The following is a 19,267-nucleotide window of genomic DNA, read 5'->3' on the forward strand; positions in this document are numbered from 1 at the left end:
ATTTATAAAAAGGAAATCTTACCAAGCTTAAAATACATACACAAACATATTTAGGCTTTCATGACACTAACCTTTTTATAGGGATATCCAAGTCAGCAATATAATGGAGTGTAAAACTGATAAATTCCTGCACATTTTCAATCCATCAGGACAAGGAATTGATAAATATAGTATGCTAGAAAATGTTTTGTACAAAGTTTTAGTCTACCATACAACTCTATAACCTACACCCATAGCCATTCTCACTATCCATTATTACTATAGGCTCGCAGAAGAACAACTAATAAGATGCTTTATGAGCCACAAGACCATTCTCAGAAAATACATAATCGTAGTCATCAATAACTGCAAAGAGAAAAGAGACACTTAATAGTATAGTCATGTACATATGAAAAATTGTGAAGTAGACAACTGCATTTGGCCTTGATTTTGAGAACTATTGAAAACCAATCAGATAATGCTTATAAAGGTTAGACTTGAAACTCATTTATAATCCATAGAAAACATAATGCTTGATTGTTAAGGTTCATGACGAATATTCACATGAAAAATACATTTGAAAGCTAAGAACAAAGTATATTTTTAGATCATGTTGAAACAAATGGAATAATCAAACAGATTTTGGGTTCCTAGCTCTTATAGCTAAGCAATTACCTTTCGAAGTTCCCGCATGAATTATAACAGCATTGGAGTGACCACCTAGCATTTGAGTGGAAAAAGTTGCATCAAAGACAATTTCAAGCGGATACATGGAAATGTTACTTCCATGCAATAAATCTAAGAAATAACAACTTGCTTACATATATCCTATGCTGCTGTGACCATAATAATATAAACAATACAATGGAACAAAATTAGCAAGCAAAATGAATCAGAGAAGAAAATCAGTACCTTTCTTGGAGTAGTAAGGGTCCCATCCACATCAAATAAAGCAATTAAACCAGGATTCCTAATGGCCATTTCGCTCAAGATATTTTTCTGCAACACCAAATCCACAATATCACAACATTAAAATTATGTAAGACACCACCATTATACCACTAAAACTTTAATAACTAGACAACTAACCGTATCCACAATAGATGACCAAAACACATAAGACCCAACTTATTCTAAAGCCAGTGCACCATCCCAAATAAAAAAAAAAAAAAAAAAAAAAAAAAATTAAAAATTAAAAATGCATCTTCTCCACTGTCACACCACCAAAACAAGCTTTAGCCAAAAAGCTAAAAAAATTCAACACAATCACTCAAAAAACCATAGCCTCATGTATGTTTAGTGTACATAGTTTTTATTAGATGCATTCTCTTGCTAGCGGCAGCTGAAATTAGCTCACAGTACAATTACCAAATGGGAATTTCAAGAAATGGGCATTGTACTGAAAACAGAGGAGCAAATTCTCAAAGGGACTGATTGGGAAATCAGGACTCGAGTAATGCGTGCAGGGAAATTCAAGAAATCTGAAATAAATAGGGATCTGTGTTGCAGATCGGGGCTTCAAGATAGAATTCTAAGTAAATAAAGCTGTTAATCAGTTTGATTTGAAGGAGTCTCTAATGTCTTTGTAGTTTGTTGTTTGTCTGTAGAAGGTGGTCTCAGTTTGTAGCAGTAGTAAATTTGTGCGCAGTAGCAGTAGGTAGTTGTGTCTCACAGGTGGTAAGTTTGTTTTAGTAAAATGATGCTCATTCATCCAAAAACAAATTTCTACAAATGGGGTTTATACAAGAACAAAGAGAACATGGCAGAGGACAAGAAAAGGCAGAAATTTGAAGATGAAAAATCTCATAGAACAAGAACCCAAAAACTTAAATACAAAAACAGAGAAAAATAAAAATAACAGAGAGTGAGAGAGAGACTTGATGACCAGAAGACTGATGAACGGCAGTGCGGCAGATATCGCCGGCCTTCTTACCGGGGCACACGGCATCAACAGAGACTCCAAATGCCTGCAACGCTTGAAAAGGAACCATCGCCTGCAATCAAAAATCACACTACAAGACATTAATCACATACATCAATTCAAAGGTGCGCTGGAGAGAGAGCTGTCGGAGAGAGCTTAGTGCGCCGGAGAGAGAGAGACGAGCGCCGGAGTGAGAGAGAGAGAGAGAGAGAGAGAGAGATTGAGAGTGAGAGAGATGAGGGAGGTGAGTGAGAGGGAGAGAGAGGCAGAAATTTTAGAAATTTGAGGGATTTTGGTGTTTTTGAGGTTTGGGGGGAAAAAACACAGTGTCTGAAATTTTTGGTTCGAAAATTTCAAATTCTAAGCATAAATAAGCATTTATTCACACAATAAACTATGCATGCATAAGGAAACTTTCACTGGTTAGGTGAGCTGATCAGGGGTTCCATTTCCATTTTCTTTTGTATTTCCTCAGTTTTCTCAGCAACCAAACAAAGAATTACAGAACCGGACAAAGCACAGCCTCAATAAACTTCAAAATAAGTGCCGGAATTTTCAGTATCAAAAATCCAGAAAAATTCACCTCAAAATACCGCAAATATAATTTCACCACAAAACATCTCCAATAAGATGTAGTTCAAATGGCACCCAAAATAAAATCCCATATCAAGAAACACACAAAATCAAATCAAGAAATTATCCAAAAATCAAAACAACACCCACCATTAGCGTTGACCCAATAATCCTCAAATTCCATATAAATGATTAAGAACATTTATGGATAGGGTCCCCAAAATAAAATCCCATATCAAGAAACACACAAAATCAAATCAAGAAATTATCCCAAAATCAAAACAACACCCACCATTAGCGTTGACCCAATATCCTCAAATTCCACATACTAGGGGCTTCTACAAAAAACAAATAGGGGCGGGCTTCTACAATTTTTCATCCCCAAATCAAAAATTAGCAAAATACTCTCAAATCATCCATAGGTATGCCAACATGAAGCGTAAATTTCAGAAATATGCACCAAGATTCGAAATTAAACCAAAGCATGAGAAAACAGGGTTCCGACGAGAGAGAATTTCGGACAGTTACGAAAAGAGAGAAGACGAAGAGGAAGAAAATTTACCTGAAGCTCTTCTTTCTTCCTTGCTCGGCAACTAGAGAAAGACAAATGTTCACTAGTGAGAGAGACAAAGAGATATATATCAGGTCTGTGATTAACGTAAAAAAATTGAATAAAACCTAAGAAAACATAATGGAGAGAGAGAGAGAGAGAGAGAGGAGAACGAGAAAGAGGACCGAATGAGAGAGAACCTGGCTGTGCGTCTGCAACTAGAGGGAGAAAATACACGGTTGTGTGTCTGCAACTTTGAATCACATCTCTCTCTCTCTCTCGGTCTCATCTGTCAATCTCCGTTTGTCCATCACTCTCTCTCTCTCTCTTGTGTCGATCTCTCTCTCTCTCTCTCCCTCTAGCTCTCTCTCCTGGTATTGTGCAGAATTGCAGAAGGCAGGGGATAACATGAGAAGAATGGGTTAGAGAGGCGAAGAAGAAAAAAGGGGGCGATACCAAAAAAAATTTTCGAAAAATTTCATCCGCCGCGCCAATGGATCCCGCCTTCTAATTTGTACCAAACTGACATATTTTTATATCAGCGTCGACTAATGTTGACGCTGATTGTCCACTTTTTAATTTTTTTTATTTGAACTTATTAAAACAATTATATTAGCTTTTTTTTTTTTTAAGTCAAAATTCATTAAAAAAAAAATTAATTTTTTGGGTCATAATTAGTAAAGTTTCCTATTTTTCTATTTTTTATTTGTTAATATATATATATCATTTTGTAGTTTTCTCACACACACACACACATATATATATATGGACAAAGTTTTTCTCCAAACTGGGTTAAATTTTATTTTTTTTTTAACCTAATCTATAAAAATTACATGTATTTATTGAACATGTAAGATGCACATGTTCGATTGAACCTTCAATTGTATCTAGTTGGATCGATCAATTGATCTTATCACGATCAATCAAACTAATTCACTAGGATCAATCAGATGTTCGATCGAACCATCAATTTTTTTCAAATTTGATTGATCATTTGATCCTATCACAATAAATCAAACTAATTTACTAGGATTGATAGGATGTTCGATTAAACATTTGATCCTATCACGATCAATCGAACTAATTCATTAGGATCGATCGGATGTTTGATCGATTATTTGATCCTATCACGATCAATCAAACTAATTCATTAGGATCGATCTCAATCGAACTAATTCATTAGGATCGATCGAATATTTGATTGATCATTTGATCCTATCACGATCAATCAAATTAATTCAGTAGGATCGATGTTTGATCGATCATTTGATCCTATCACGATCAATCGAATTAATTCAATTTCAATTGTTTCAATCATTTGATCTTATCACGATCAATCGAACTAATTCATTATGATTGATCGGATATTCGATCAAACCTTCAATTTCAATTGTTTAAAGTTTGATCGACCATTTGATTATATCATGATCGATCGAACAAATGCAGTAGGACCTAATGGATGTGTGAACAAACCTTTAATTTGTTTGAAGTTTGATCGATCATTTAATCCTATCACGATCGATCGAATATCCGATAATTTATATAAAATAAATAATGACATATTATCGGAGGTAAATTTTTGGGAAATAACATTTTAACGTCAAATCCTAATGGAAGGAAATATTGCATCAAATTATATGTTGGATGAGTCAAATATTAAATATGTTTTTATTATTAACAACAAATTTAAATTTAATAAATTTTTAGTATAAAAGATCATTAATGTGATATTTATCTTATAATTAATTATTAGCTTAAATTTTATTTTTCTATTTTTTTATTTATTTTTCTACGCAATCTTTAGGGTCGACTTTGAGAGTCGACCCTAATAATAGGTCAATAGCGTCCATTCGTAGTGGACGCTATTGGTCATCAAATTTATTTTTTTAATTTTTTTTTTAATTCTTCTACGCACTCTTTACGGTCGACTTTGTCGACCCTAATGCCTAACTATTAGGGTTGACTCTCAAAGTCAACCCTAATAATAGGTCAATAGCGTCCACTCTTAGTGGACGCTATTGGTCATCAAATTTATTTTTTTAATTCTTCTACGCACTCTTTAGGGTCGACTTTTGTCGACCCTAATGCCTAACTATTAGGGTCGACTCTCAAAGTCGACCCTAATAATAGGTCAATAGCGTCCACTCTTAGTGGACGCTATTGGTCATCAAATTTATTTTTTTAATTCTTCTACGCACTCTTTAGGGTCGACTTTTGTCGACCCTAATGCCTAACTATTAGGGTCAACTCTCAAAGTCGACCCTAATAATAGGTCAATAGCGTCCACTCTTAGTGGACGCTATTGGTCATCAAATTTATTTTTTTAATTTTTTTTTTAAATTCTTCTACGCACTCTTTAGGGTCGACTTTTGTCGACCCTAATGCCTAACTATTAGGGTCGACTTTGAGAGTCGACCCTAATAATAGGTCAATAGCGTCCATTCGTAGTGGACGCTCTTGGTCATCAAATTTATTTTTTTAATTTTTTTTAATTCTTCTACGCACTCTTTAGGGTCGACTTTGTCGACCCTAATGCCTAACTATTAGGGTTGACTCTCAAAGTCGACCCTAATAATAGGTCAATAGCGTCCACTCTTAGTGGACGCTATTGGTCATCAAATTTATTTTTTTAATTTCTTTTTTAATTCTTCTACGCACTCTTTAGGGTCGACTTTCCCTAATGCCTAACTATTAGGGTTGACTCTCAAAGTCGACCCTAATAATAGGTCAATAGCGTCCACTCTTAGTGGACGCTATTGGTCATCAAATTTATTTTTTTAATTTTTTTTTTAAATTCTTCTACGCACTCTTTAGGGTCGACTTTTGTCGACCCTAATGCCTAACTATTAGGGTCGACTCTCAAAGTCGACCCTAATAATAGGTCAATAGCGTCCATTCGTAGTGGACGCTATTGGTCATCAAATTTATTTTTTTAATTTTTTTTTAATTCTTCTACGCACTCTTTAGAGTCGACCCTAATGCCTAACTATTAGGATTGACTCTCAAAGTCGACCCTAATAATAGGTCAATAGAGTGGACGCTATTGGTCATCAAATTTATTTTTTTAATTCTTCTACGCACTCTTTAGAGTCGACTTTTGTCGACCCTAATGCCTAACTATTAGGGTCGACTCTCAAAGTCGACCCTAATAATAGGTCAATAGCGTCCACTCTTAGTGGACGCTATTGGTCATCAAATTTATTTTTTTTTATTTTTTTTTAATTCTTCTACGAACTCTTTTGTCGACCCTAATGCCTAACTATTAGGGTCGACTCTCAAAGTCGACCCTATTGAGCTTTTATGTGATTTTTTTTTTCTTTTTTTATTTTTTTTTTCCATCTTTCAGCATCCACTTAAGTGGACACTATTGGTTAAGTATTAGGGTCGACTATTGTCGACCTTAAAAGTTTTTTTTTCGCCGCTTAAATTTTTCCCGCCCTTAGGATAATTCCCGCGCATATATTAGGGTCGACTTATTAGCGTCCACTGTAAAGTGGACGCTAATAGTGAAATTTTCGACCCATTATTAGCGTCTACTTCGAGGTGGACGCTAATACGGAACTATTAGGGGCGACTTTCAAAGTCGCCCCAAATAGTTGAGTATTAGGGGCGACTTTTGAGTCGCCCCTAATGAGTATCTTTCTTGTAGTGACATCAGATGCTGAGGATAGAACATATATGGTTTACAGATAGAAATTTGTATAGTAATTCAAAATAAATTTGTTAAATTTCAGGGAGGGAAATCTGGTTGAATCTGTGCTAAGTAAGGTTGTGGAGGAGTTTGAGCATTGCATTTCAAGCCAATTTGAGCTGGTATGTTAGCTTTGGTTATCCAAAACTATCATTTTTCTTTCATTATTTTTCAACAGAAGGAAACAATTTGGGCAGAGAGATCCTTTTTCAATATGGATTAGATGATCAAATATGCTTTGACATTCAACTTAGGACTAGGAATTGATGCACATTCCAAATCAATAAACTTGTTCTCTTGGATCCTAAACAAGTTTTTTTTTCCTCTACTTTTTCTATAACTTAATTAATACCTATCTGACTCGTTATTTGTTCATTTATTTGTAACCATTATTCTTCTTTGTTGTGCTTTGACTCTCTATGTCTTGGTTTGGTTACACTTGTTAACCAAGTTTAATAAACCTTTGTTGGTCAGTTTTTATGGAGGGTAGAATGTAGTGTGGGCCTTTTATGAAATTTTTAAGTATTTGATAGGATCTTCAAAATGATGGCCTCTGGTATTGGACACAGTCAATCTTTGTGGCAATAGAAAGGATAATTTCAGATAGGATAGAACAACAAAATATATAGGATCATCAATTGAGCCTCTTGTTTGCATGGGAATGTATTTATGTGGGCAAACATAATTTGTTATTGAGGTCCATAAACCAACCCAGTATACAGAGATTAAGGCTTAGTTGAGTTGACTTTAAAGCTTCAAAGTGTGGACTTTTTTTTTTTTAATATTTTGGCTGCTGTATTTTATGCACAGAAAAGGAAATATTTTGATAAGTTAGGACCTCAATGGAGCAAGGAGGAGCTTGAGCATTTTTATGAAGCCTATCGGAAATGTGGAAAAGACTGGAAGAAGGTATGCCTTTATTTGACGTTGTGTTTTATTTACTCTTTTGGGATTTACTTAATTAGCCATAATTGGTTGTCTTTCATTATATAAGCAGCTTCTAATTTTTGTGGTGTAACTTGATATCTAATTTGGTTATGCATACATATGCAAACATTTTTCATGCTTTCTCCCTGTAATACTGTTTACAATAAAATTTTCTGTTCTAATGAGACAATTTATAACGTGCTCCAGTTTTGTTTTTGGTCTCTTTTCTATTATTGACTTTTGTGCATAACCAGGTGGCTGCTCTAGTACATAACGGATTTGTTGAAATGGTGGAGGCTCTCTACATTACAAACTGGGTTGGTAGCGTCCATTACTGTTAGATTGATTTATAACTAGAATCCGTAAAAAACAAAGCTTTCTGTAATTTAGGAGTATTATGGCAATTATACCAACAGTTCTGTATGTGACTCTACCTTTTCCTTTCCTTGCATAAACAGTGAATATTCTTCTTTTCATGCAAGCTAATTTTTAAAATTAAGCACTATTTTCACCTTTCTTGTATAATCTATTGCGCTTTCTTTTAATGTAATTGATTTGCATGAACTAATGATCAGGGTATGACCTGGTTTAATATTTCTTTTGTTTTTTTCTTAATACTTGTCACTGCTTTGTCTTGAACGCATTCTTATAGATTTGAATAAGGGTCATAGTGCTCATTTACTTCTATTAATTGCAAGCTGGAGGATTGAATCTACTAAACCTCTTGGCAGAAAATAGTTTCTTTTGCATCCCAGTTATTAGATAGTTTGGAGCGGGTTTGTCATTCAGTTAATAATTTCTTCTAGTTTCAGTAGTTTGTTATGGTTAGATTCTTGATAACTAAAGTTAATAAATTTGTATGAAATTTGATCTTAAATTCAGAAATGAAACTGGTTTGCATATGTAAGTAATTTGGTTCCCTGGGTCTACGATCGATCGCACACGATTGTGCGATCGATCGCAACATCTCAAACATCTTCTGGTACTGCGATCGATCGCACACGATTGTGCGATCGATCGCAGATTATTATTTTTTTTAATTTTTTAGGACCATTAGGGTCCACTTTGTGGACGCTAATGGTTAACTATTAGCGTCCACTTTAAGTCGACGCTAATGGTTAACCATTAGCGTCGACTATGGCTTCCTTTTACATCACCTTTAGGGTAAAAAAATTGTGACTTTTAGGGTCCATAAAGTGGACGCTAAAAGTTATCATGAAGGTCGACTCTAAGTGGACGCTGATAGATAATTTTTTATTTTTATTTTTTTAGGACCATTAGGGTCCACTTTGTGGACGCTAATGGTTAACTATCAGCGTCCACTTTTATTTGGACTCTGATAGTTAATTTTTTTAAAAAAAATTTTTAGGACCATTAGGGTCGACTTTATGGACGCTAATGGTTAACTATTAGCGTCCACTTGAAGTCGATGCTAATGGTTAACCATTAGTGTCGACTATGACTTTCTTTTACATCACTTTTAGGGTCAAAAAATGTGACTTTTAGGGTCGATAAAGTGGACGCTAAAAGTTATCATTATGGTCGACTTTAAGTGGACGCTGATGATCACACGTATGAGCATTAGGGTTGGACTATTAGCGTCGACACCTTTAGGGTCCAAAAGTCGACGTTGTTGGCAACAGCGTCCACTTTAGGACTTTTAGGGTCGACTTAGAGTCGCCCCTAAAGACCTAAATTCTTGTAGTGAGTTATGCACCGCTTTTGTCCATGTAGCCCAAAGATACTACCCCTTTCTTTCAAGAGGATTCGCAGCATGTTAAGCCATGATGGGTTGTTTGCTTTCATGCTTTGTATCAAATTAAACCACATGCAATTGATGTTCCATCTGGAAGAGAAAATCAGATTCATAAAAGAATTAAGGATAAGGACAGGAAAGTGAGTTGTAACATGTTGGGAGCCGTGTGGTGTTTTCCTGCTCTTCGCTGAACTATATATTTAGGTGGAGATTTTGCCTTCCAGTTTTGTGTGTTGTGGTGTACGTGGGTGCTTGTTGGTGTCCTTGTTCCTCCCTTTTTGGGTGCCGTTGTTTGGTGGTTCTCCTTGCAAGAGTTTCTGAAGGTATTTTTTCGGTGACTTTTGTGTTGCCTTTGATAGCAAGCCTGCGTTGCCTTTGTTAGCAATCCTGCATGGCCGCTCTTCTTCTCTTGATGGGTCAAGTTATTTCTTTTAACTTAGTCTAGACGGTTTCTTGGTTCTTTGATTGCGGCACCGTCGTCTGGCTGGTTCGGGGCTATTGTTTGGGTAGTCCACCCATTTTTCATTTAATTATTATAATGTAATTCTCTTTTCCCAAGCTGAGTTAAAAAAAAAAAAAAAAAAAAAAAAAAAAAAAAAACTATATATTTAATGTTGTTGCTTTCTAGTTTGTCTATTGTTTGGTGGATATATGCCCTAATGGGCGAGGCTTACATGCAGTGATTCCAAACTACTGTAATTTACAGTAGTTTGGATGGCAGGTTGAGATATTCCCATGGTAATAAAAAATTAATATTTTTAAAGAAATAATATAAAATTAATTAATTATTAAAAAAATCAATAATTTAAAAAATAAAAATATTAAAAAACTACAACTATTAAAAATAAAAAAATAAAAAAAAAATAAAAAATAAAAAATAAAAGAAAATAAAAAATGAAAGGGGTGGTTGGCTGGTCTAGGGGTGGTTGAACCACCCCCATGGCCAAGGGGTCGTCCGGCCATCCCCAAAAGGCCAAAAGCTACCCAAAAAAAAAAAAAAATTAGGTTTTTGGGGTGACCGGACCACCCCCCAAGGGCCTGGGGTGGTTTCGGCCACCCCCATGGCCAAGAGGGTGGTTCCCAAAAGGCCAAAAGAAATAAAATAATAATAAAAAAAATTTTAAAAAAAGTTTGGGTTTTGAGCGTGGCCGGACCACCCCTATGGGCCTAAGGGTGGTTTCGGCCACCCCCTACGGCCAATATGGAGGTGGCCGAGCCACCCCCATGGCCAAGGGGGTGGTCTGACCATCCCCCAAAAGGCCAAACTTTTTTTTTTTTTTTTTTTTCGCCTTTTAGCCTTTTGGGGGTGGCCAGACCACCCCCTTGGCCAAGGGGGTGGTCCGGCCAACCCCAGACCGGCCGTCCAGCCACCCCTTTCATTTTTCATTTTCTTTTTTCTTTTCTTTTTTTTAATAGTTTTAGTTCTTTAATATTTTTATTTTTTAAATTATTGATTTTTTAATAATTATTTAATTTTATATTATTTCTTTAAAAATATTAATGTTTTATTGCCATGGGAAGATCTCAGCCTTCCATCCAACCTACTGCACTGGAATCACAGCATGTCAACCTCGCCTCAAACGAATTATCCAAAACGGAATAATTAAGATGTGAAACAATTTCATGTGTTTTGTTTCCTCGTAAATTCTATTTTTAATATTGATTAATTAAGTTATGATTATCATAACCCTGTTGATTAATCCGGTAGGATCGAGCTAGCCTGTATATATGAAAATTAAAACAAAAATAATAACAACGGTTAGTTGACAACGTTAACATATGACCTTTTCCAGAATTTTCATATATATATATATATATATATATATATATATATATATTAAGTAATTCATAATTAATTATAAATCTTATAATTATTAAAATCTTAAAATTTCATTATATATATATATATATATATATATATATACATACGAGCTTATAGAGCTTGCTCACAAGCCTAATCGAGTCGAGCTAAGTTTGCTTCGTTTAATATTCGAGCAAGAATTTGTGTTCACAAAGCGTTTTATTTAAAAACCGAGTCGAGCACAAGCCGAGTTTATATAAGCCGATTTCGAGCTTAGTTGTGAACGGTTTGCTCACATAACACCCATAACATATATATATATATATATATATATATATATATATATGGAAAATTATAGTTTACCCTCCCAAAGTTGACAGCGTTTTTCAATTCAAAAATCAAAGCTTCAATTTTTGCAATTCACCTCCACAAAGTTTCAATTTTTTTCAATTCGACTAATATCATTCCAAAATTCTCATATTGCCTGTGATTTTTATTTTTATTTTATGAAAACAAAAACAAATTTGGGGGTGCAAAAAAGACCAGCCCGAATTTTTTTTTAAAGTTTTTTTTATAAAAAATAAAAAAATAAAAATTAGGGGCAATATGGAAAGTTTTGGATAAAATTGGTCAAATTGCAAAAATTTGAAACTTTGGGGGGGATGAATTACAAAAATTAAAACTTTGGTATTCGAATTGAAAAATGCTGTCTATTTTAAGAGGGTAAACTGTAATTTTTTCATATATATATATATATATATATATATATATATATTAAAGAAGTCGTAGACGATGACGCATGCTTGCAAGACACGACAAGGGAGACACCGAGAGCAACCAACGATGGAATATACGTTTGGTGACGTGTAGATTCAAAATTGCTGAGTTTTTGGTGGCTCCTTTAATTACATCAAGGCTTGAAGGATATTTTATTATTGACTAGGACAAGAGACAAATGATTGGTGAACATCTAGGTCCACCCTGGGAGGCATCCACATCACACCATGAGATACGTGCATGCGGATAAGGGTAGGGCAAGAAGGGATTACTTTTCCAAAAAGGATACCCTAGTTGTCCCTTTGGGACAATAACACAATTAATATTTAATACAATTGTCTACTACTTCACAATTGATAGCAAAGACTAAACACAACTGTGACAAAATAGCATCACCAATATTCAATCTCTCATTATAGTTTATTAAATATCATTTTTTTATTACAACCCTTCTCCTTGAATTAAACCCTTTCATCCAATTATCCAAATCGGAATAATTAAGATGAAACAATTTCATGTGTTTTGTTTTGTAGTAAATAAATTTATCTATCTTCTATTTTGATTGATTAATTAAGTAATGATTATATATCAAAATCATGTTGATTAATTTTTTTCTCCACCCTCTGCTGGAATCTAATGAATTAACAAGCATGTGCTCCACCCTCTTAATCTAATTAATTAACAAGCATGTGATCCACCCTCTGCAGGAATCTAATTGCAAGCACATGTGTGTCTCACCTCACACATCTATAAAATTACCTTCACTCTCCTACTCTCCCGATGTATCAAATATTCCTTAAGGTCCAAAATGGCCGATTCCACTCAGCTTCTCTCCCAGGACGACCCGGCCGAGTTAGAAAGCACCCCACCACCAGATCAGAAACACCTCCCATCCCTCGATTCCAAAATCGAACGGTTTATCGGGGATTTTGGGTGGGCTCAATTCCTGCAAGCCATACTTGTGTCCGTGGCATGGATCTTCGATGGACAACAAACGTTCATCAGCGTCTTCACCGATGCACGCCCCACGTGGCACTGCACTGATCAACTCGGGGACGAGTCATTGACGTCGTGCGACTCGGTCTCCAACATCTGCCGTCTTCCCAAGAATTCGTGGGCCTGGGATTGGCCGGCTCACACTTCAGTCATCTCCGAATGGTCGTTGGAGTGCGCCGCCTCCATTGTCACCGGCCTCCCAGCATCTTCCTTCTTCATGGGTTGCGTCGTAGGTGGGCTCGTTCTTGCCACGCTGGCCGACTCGTCACTCGGTCGGAAAAACATGCTCTTTCTCACATGCCTAACCATGTCTCTGTCTTCCCTACTAACCGTCTTCTCCACCAATATATGGATTTACTCCGCTCTAAGATTCGTTTGCGGCTTTTTCCGTTCAATAATCGGAACTTGTTCGCTTGTTCTTGCAACCGAGCTTGTTGGAAAAAGGTGGCGGGGCCAGGTGGGGGTTATGGGTTTCTTCTGTTTCACGCTAGGGTTTTTATCCCTCCCAGCAATAGCTTATATGAATATAGGATTGTCATGGCGATATCTCTATCTATATACTTCTATCCCGGGAATCATCTACTCTGCTTTAGTTTGGTTATTTGTTCGTGAGTCTCCGAGATGGTTGTTTGTGCAAGGACGTGCAGAAGAAGCCATGGCGACGCTGAAGAGTATTGCTAACCACAATAACTTAACCTGGAGCTTCTCTGGGCTGTCATCGTTTGAGCAGGAAACAGGCAACGGCAATATTTTCGCCGCCATGAAGATCTTGCTGGAGAAAAGATGGGCTCTTCGGAGGTTGTCGGCGATTATGGTGATGGGTTTTGGCATGGGAATGGTGTACTACGGCATGCCGTTAGGCCTCGGAGACTTGGCATTCAATCTATATTTGAGCGTGACATTCAATGCCTTATCTGAGCTACCAGCATCATTAGTAACTTTCTTCCTCATAGGAAAGTTGAACAGAAAAAGTTCGATCATAGTGTTCACTAGCCTTAGCGGGGTTTGTAGTATCATTTGTGGTTTGAAGGGGGAGGAGTGGAGGAGATTGCAGATTGGGTTGGAGCTGGTGTCCTTCTTTAGCGCTTGTACGGCCACCAATATATTATTCATATTCACAATAGAGCTGTTCCCGACTCTTGTGCGGAACTCGGCTATGTCGATGCTGAGGCAAGCGCTTGTGCTTGGTGGCGTCTTTTCTCCGATGCTTGTCACCGCCGGCCGGAGAGGAGACGGATTTTCGCCGTACACGGTGTTTGGGTTGGTTATAGGGTGTTGTGGGCTGTTTGCAGTATGTTTGCCGGAGACAAGGGGTAGGGCACTTTGTGATACAATGGAGGAGGAAGAACACAATGATCGAGAAAGCAGCCTCTAATGGCGTAGGTGATGTCTAGGCTTCTTAGTTTTGAGCGCTTTGGGTGTTTTTTCTTTTTTTTTTTTTTTTTTTTTAACGTGTTTATGCAAGGCAAGGAAAATAGAGTATTTCTAAAAGTCACTTTGTATCGTTCTTGTGTCACTAAAAAAATGAGGTGACTTTTAAAATTATCATTTGATCAAAATCTAATAATGATCAATCACAAGCTCAATGATGATTCTAAGAGCCACGTACATCATTCTTGGAGAAACACAATAGTAACTTGTAGCATTATTCACGGAAAGGAGAGGAGGACTCATCTAGTGACCTTGGCTTTTATTAAAAAAGAGGAATGCTTCCAAAGTACCCATTTATCACACTTATTTAATATAGTTGAGTGAGATATTTTAAGTTGCTTTCTTCTTTTTCTTATCTTCAAGTGAATGAAATGAAAGTAAAATGATAAAAATCATTTTTTTATCTCATCTTTCGCCTATTTTTTTTTATAGTGAATGAATGAATCAAACCATTGAATTTGTATGAAACCTTCATGAGCCCACAAATTCAATGGTAGGTCCACTGAATTTGCAAAAATAGTTGGATGAAAAATGGTTGACAAAATAATATGTAATATGCCTCAATATGAAAAGTTACTTAAAACATGTCAGGTCTTTTTTTTTTTTTTTTTTTTGAAGGTAAAACATGTCAAGTCTGCTATGAAATGAGTGGTAAATGAATATAAAGAATAAATAATATTACTTTAGCTATAAGTCGTGTGAATCTTTATGAAATGAATGTAAGAAATATGATTACTCAGCTGTAGATTGTATGTAGACGGATCACATGTCCAAACTCTTTGATCAAATGAACAATATTTTCCTTCAATAAGATTAGCTGTATGTTTTTCCTTGTCGTTTTAGTACAGATCGATCCAATTTTAACCATGTCATGAAGATTCGTTTTTTTTTTTTTTTTTTTTTTTTTTCACAGAACTTTGGCTGGATCATATATATATACACAAGAATATTGTGGCTAGCTGGCGAGGCATGTGAGACTAGTACTGGACCGTTTTACATTTATTCAATTATTTTGTCTGGTCCATTTTACAGTTATTAAAAAAAATTCTCTAATAAGCTATAGCTAGGATAATTAATCCAGTAGGACAAAAATAATAACAACAGCTAGTTGACAACGTTAAGATGTGACCTTTTCCAGAATTTTCAGTTGATATAATTAATTGGCTGTAGATAAGCTCTTCCCCTGTATTTTTGTCTATTTGGTTGTGGTTTAGAATATTCTTCAGGCCTTGGTTGTTCTTGAAAGGAACCCCAAGGGGTTTCCCTAGCTATATTTTTTTATTCTTTGAGTTTTCTAATGATCCTTTTTTTTTTTTTTTTTTTTTTTTTTTTTTTAATCTTGAACAAAAAAAAATTTAATGTGCTTTAAATCACTACAAAAAACTGGATGGTTTCTGACGTGGCAAACAGTAACCAAATTTTGTCTCGTCAGTAATTATTGACGTGTCAAAAGTGGCACGTCAACAAATTTTTTTTTTGACGTGTTGAATATGCCACGTCAATATTTATTGACATGTTACATTCAACACATCAGGATTTCCTGACGTGTCAATATTTGACACTTCAGGAAATTTAAATTTTATTTAATTTTAAAAAATTTTATTTAAATAACTTAATATTTAACTATTTATTGATGTGCTAAAATTAGACACGTCAAAATTTCTTGACGTGTCATTTTGACACATCAATAATTTTTTATTTTATTTTATTTTATATCAGGTTTATTTATATTATATATATTTCATCTAATTTTTGTTTTTTATTAGGAATGATTTTAAATGAAAATGAGACTCAAAATCTTTCCAGATCTTTATTAAATAACTATGTTGCTGCTCTTAGCTTTTCGATCCGGATTTCTTTAATTTATTATTCTCCATGCAGTAATATAGAAACTAAAAAAAAAAAAAAAAAAAAAAATCTGCTTTCTGCACTATTTTTTTTTTTTTTTAATGCAAAAACACTACTTATTTACAGATAACATAAAGAAACATGAAATAAAATTTCTAACGTGCTAAAACTAGCACGTAAGAAATTTATGACATGCTAAATTAGCATATCAAAAAAAAAAAAATAGCGAGACATTCAACTTTAATTTTCCCTCTTCTTTCTCTCTTTTATTATATATTTATTCTTTTTAGATCTTCTTTTATTATTTATTCTTTCGGCCACATCTTCTTTTCTTTTAATTCTAGATCTTCTTTCCCTCTCTCAATCTCCCTCTTCTCTCTCAATCTCTCTGCACGGTAGCTCTAAAGCAGAAGAAGAAGAAGAAGAAGAAGAAGAAAAAGACAAGGAGAAGAGAAGAAGAGAAGCGGAAGAAAAAAAAAAAAAAAAGGAGAAGAGAAGATAAGAAGATTTTTTGGGTTTTTGAAGATTTGTTAGGTTTGATGTTTGGGTTTTTGATTTTTCAAGTTGATTTTTTGATTTGGGTTTTTGATTTTTTAAAGATTTTTTGGGTTTGGGTTTTTGAAAATGGAGGAAATTTCTTTGGGCTTCTTGTTGGTGAGCTGTTGAGTGGTGTAACCGGGTTTTATTTTGATGGGCTTTGATGGGCTTTGATGCTTGGGATGAAATTGGAGCTTTCTTTGGAGATTTGGTGCTGTTCGGTGTCTTGGTTGATGTTTTTGGTTTTTCCGAAGTGAAATCGGTTTCATATTTGTTCGATTGTGTGGATTGGATGGGTGCGAATCACTAATTAAAAAAAGTATGATTCATTTTCTTATATGCCATTTGTTGTTGAGAATAAGGTTGTATATTGAATCACACAATATAATGTACAGAAGAGGCCTATATATAGGCGAATAATACAGACCTAGTAGAATAAGGAAAGGTAAACCTAGTAACCCTAGAATACTAAAGAAGGTAAATAATAATAATATAATATTATCTAACAGCCCCCCACAAGCTCAAGGTGGAGTGCGAGAGACCAACTTGAGGTTGGACACAAGATCACGAAAACGTCCTGGAGGATGTGACTTTGTAAAGATGTCTGCGAGCTGATCACGGGACGTGACAGAATGAAGTTGTAGTGAGCCCTGAAGAAGATGATGACGAACAAAATGACAATCAATCTCAATATGTTTTGTCCGTTCATGAAAAACATCATTATGAGCAATCTGAATAGCACTCTTATTATCACAGTATACAGGAGTAGCAGAAGAAAGAGAGACACCCATATCTTGTAACAACCATCGCAACCAAAGAAGCTCCGCGGTAGTGTCAGCGAGAGCACGATATTCTGCCTCTGTGCTAGATCGAGCAACAACAGTCTGTTTCTTACTTCGCCAAGAAATAAGCGAGGTGCCAAGTAGAAAACAATAACCAGTGGTAGAGCGACGATCTGTTGGATCACCCGCCCAATCAGCATCAGTATAAGCATGCAACTGTATAGGAGACTGAGAGGAGAAATAAAGCCCATGAAATAATGTCCCCTTCAGATACCGAAGAATGCGTAGAACAGCTGAGAAATGAGTGGAGCGAGGAGCAGCCATAAATTGACTCACCTGATGGACAGCATACGAGATATCAGGTCGAGTGACAGTAAGGTAGACAAGACTGCCAACTAAGTGCCGATATAAGGTAAAATCATGAAGAGGCTCGCCATCATGAGGAGTGAGACGAGTATTAAGCTCAGTCGGTGTGTCGACAATCTTACTGTCTGTAAGATTGGCCCGAGAAAGTAGATCAGATATATACTTGGCCTGTGTTAAATAATAACCATCTGAAAAAGATGAGATCTCAAGACCAAGAAAATAGCTGAGAGGGCCAAGATCTTTCATCTCAAAGTGTTGACTAAGAAACTGTTTAAGTTCCTGAATACCAGTCATATCATCCTCAATGATAATCATGTCATCAACATATAGTAGAAGAAGTATGGTACCCCGGTCTGTGCGGCAAATAAACAAGGCAGAATCATAAGAACTGATGGAGTAGCCAAGTCGAGAGATAGTGGCGCTAAACTTAGCAAACCATGCTCGAGGTGCTTGCTTAAGCCCATAGAGTGCTCGACGAAGACGACAAACCTTGTTTGTAGGATAAGATAATCCAGGAGGTGGCTGCATATAAACTTCTTCACTTAAATCACCATTAAGGAAGGCATTTTTTGACATCCATTTGACAAAGTGACCAATGCCGAGAGGCTGCAACAGCCAACAGAGCACGCACAGAAGAGAGGCGAGCAACTGGAGCAAAAGTCTCCTCATAATCCACACCATATTCCTGAGTAAAACCTCTGGCCACAAGTCGAGCCTTGTACCTGTCAATAGTACCATCAGAACAAGTCTTGATTTTGTAAACCCACTTACACCCGACCGCAGATTTTCCAAGAGGTAAGTCAACCAGATCCCATGTATTGTTCTTGTGTAAAGCATCAAGTTCCTCTTTCATCGCAGCCTGCCAAAGAGGGTTAGTGGAGGCCTCACGAAAAGAGTGAGGCTCATGCAAGGTAGCTAAGGCATGAAAGCAATGAAAATCCTGTAAATGGGAAGGAAGAGATCTTACTCGGGTGGATCGACGAATGTCAGGTGATGGAGTGCAGACTGGATCCTCAGATGGAACAGAACCTGGGGAGGCAGGCGAAGAACTTGGGGACGCAGGCAAAGAACTTGGGGACACAGGCGAAGCAGCTTCGAGGGCATCAGATGACTGCAGTTCTAGCGAGAGAGACTCAGGCAAGACATTGGTGGTGGGAGTAGGAGAAAGAGGAAACTCAAAAAGGGTAGTAAAGGGAGGGGATGATGGCATGCTGAATTTGCCGACGTCGTGGAATAGTCGATGCTCCCAAAAAACTACATGACGGGAGATGCGAAGACGACGAGACACAGGATCATAACACCGGTAGCCCTTGTGTTCCACTCCATATCCAA

At 36.2% G+C, this 19,267-nt stretch overlaps 1 protein-coding gene and 1 pseudogene across 1 annotated transcript; one reads left to right on the forward strand and one right to left on the reverse strand.

Moving 5' to 3' along the window:
- Positions 1–280: 280 nt before the first annotated feature.
- On the reverse strand, positions 281–3,348 carry LOC148584505 (uncharacterized). Its single transcript, XM_088518484.1, has 5 exons — positions 3,224–3,348; positions 3,036–3,066; positions 1,857–1,973; positions 892–978; positions 281–436 (listed from the first exon to the last, which is right to left on the reverse strand). The coding sequence occupies exons 1-5, from the start codon at positions 3,310–3,312 to the stop codon at positions 281–283; spliced, it is 480 nt and encodes a 159-aa protein (XP_088374610.1). The 5' UTR covers positions 3,313–3,348.
- Positions 3,349–12,783: 9,435 nt separating this feature from the next.
- On the forward strand, positions 12,784–14,375 carry LOC132185249 (organic cation/carnitine transporter 3 pseudogene; annotated as a pseudogene).
- Positions 14,376–19,267: the final 4,892 nt, after the last annotated feature.

This window comes from Corylus avellana, chromosome 7, assembly GCF_965113065.1.
Source record: "Corylus avellana chromosome 7, dhCorAvel1.hap1.2, whole genome shotgun sequence".
Classification (NCBI taxonomy): domain Eukaryota; kingdom Viridiplantae; phylum Streptophyta; class Magnoliopsida; order Fagales; family Betulaceae; genus Corylus; species Corylus avellana.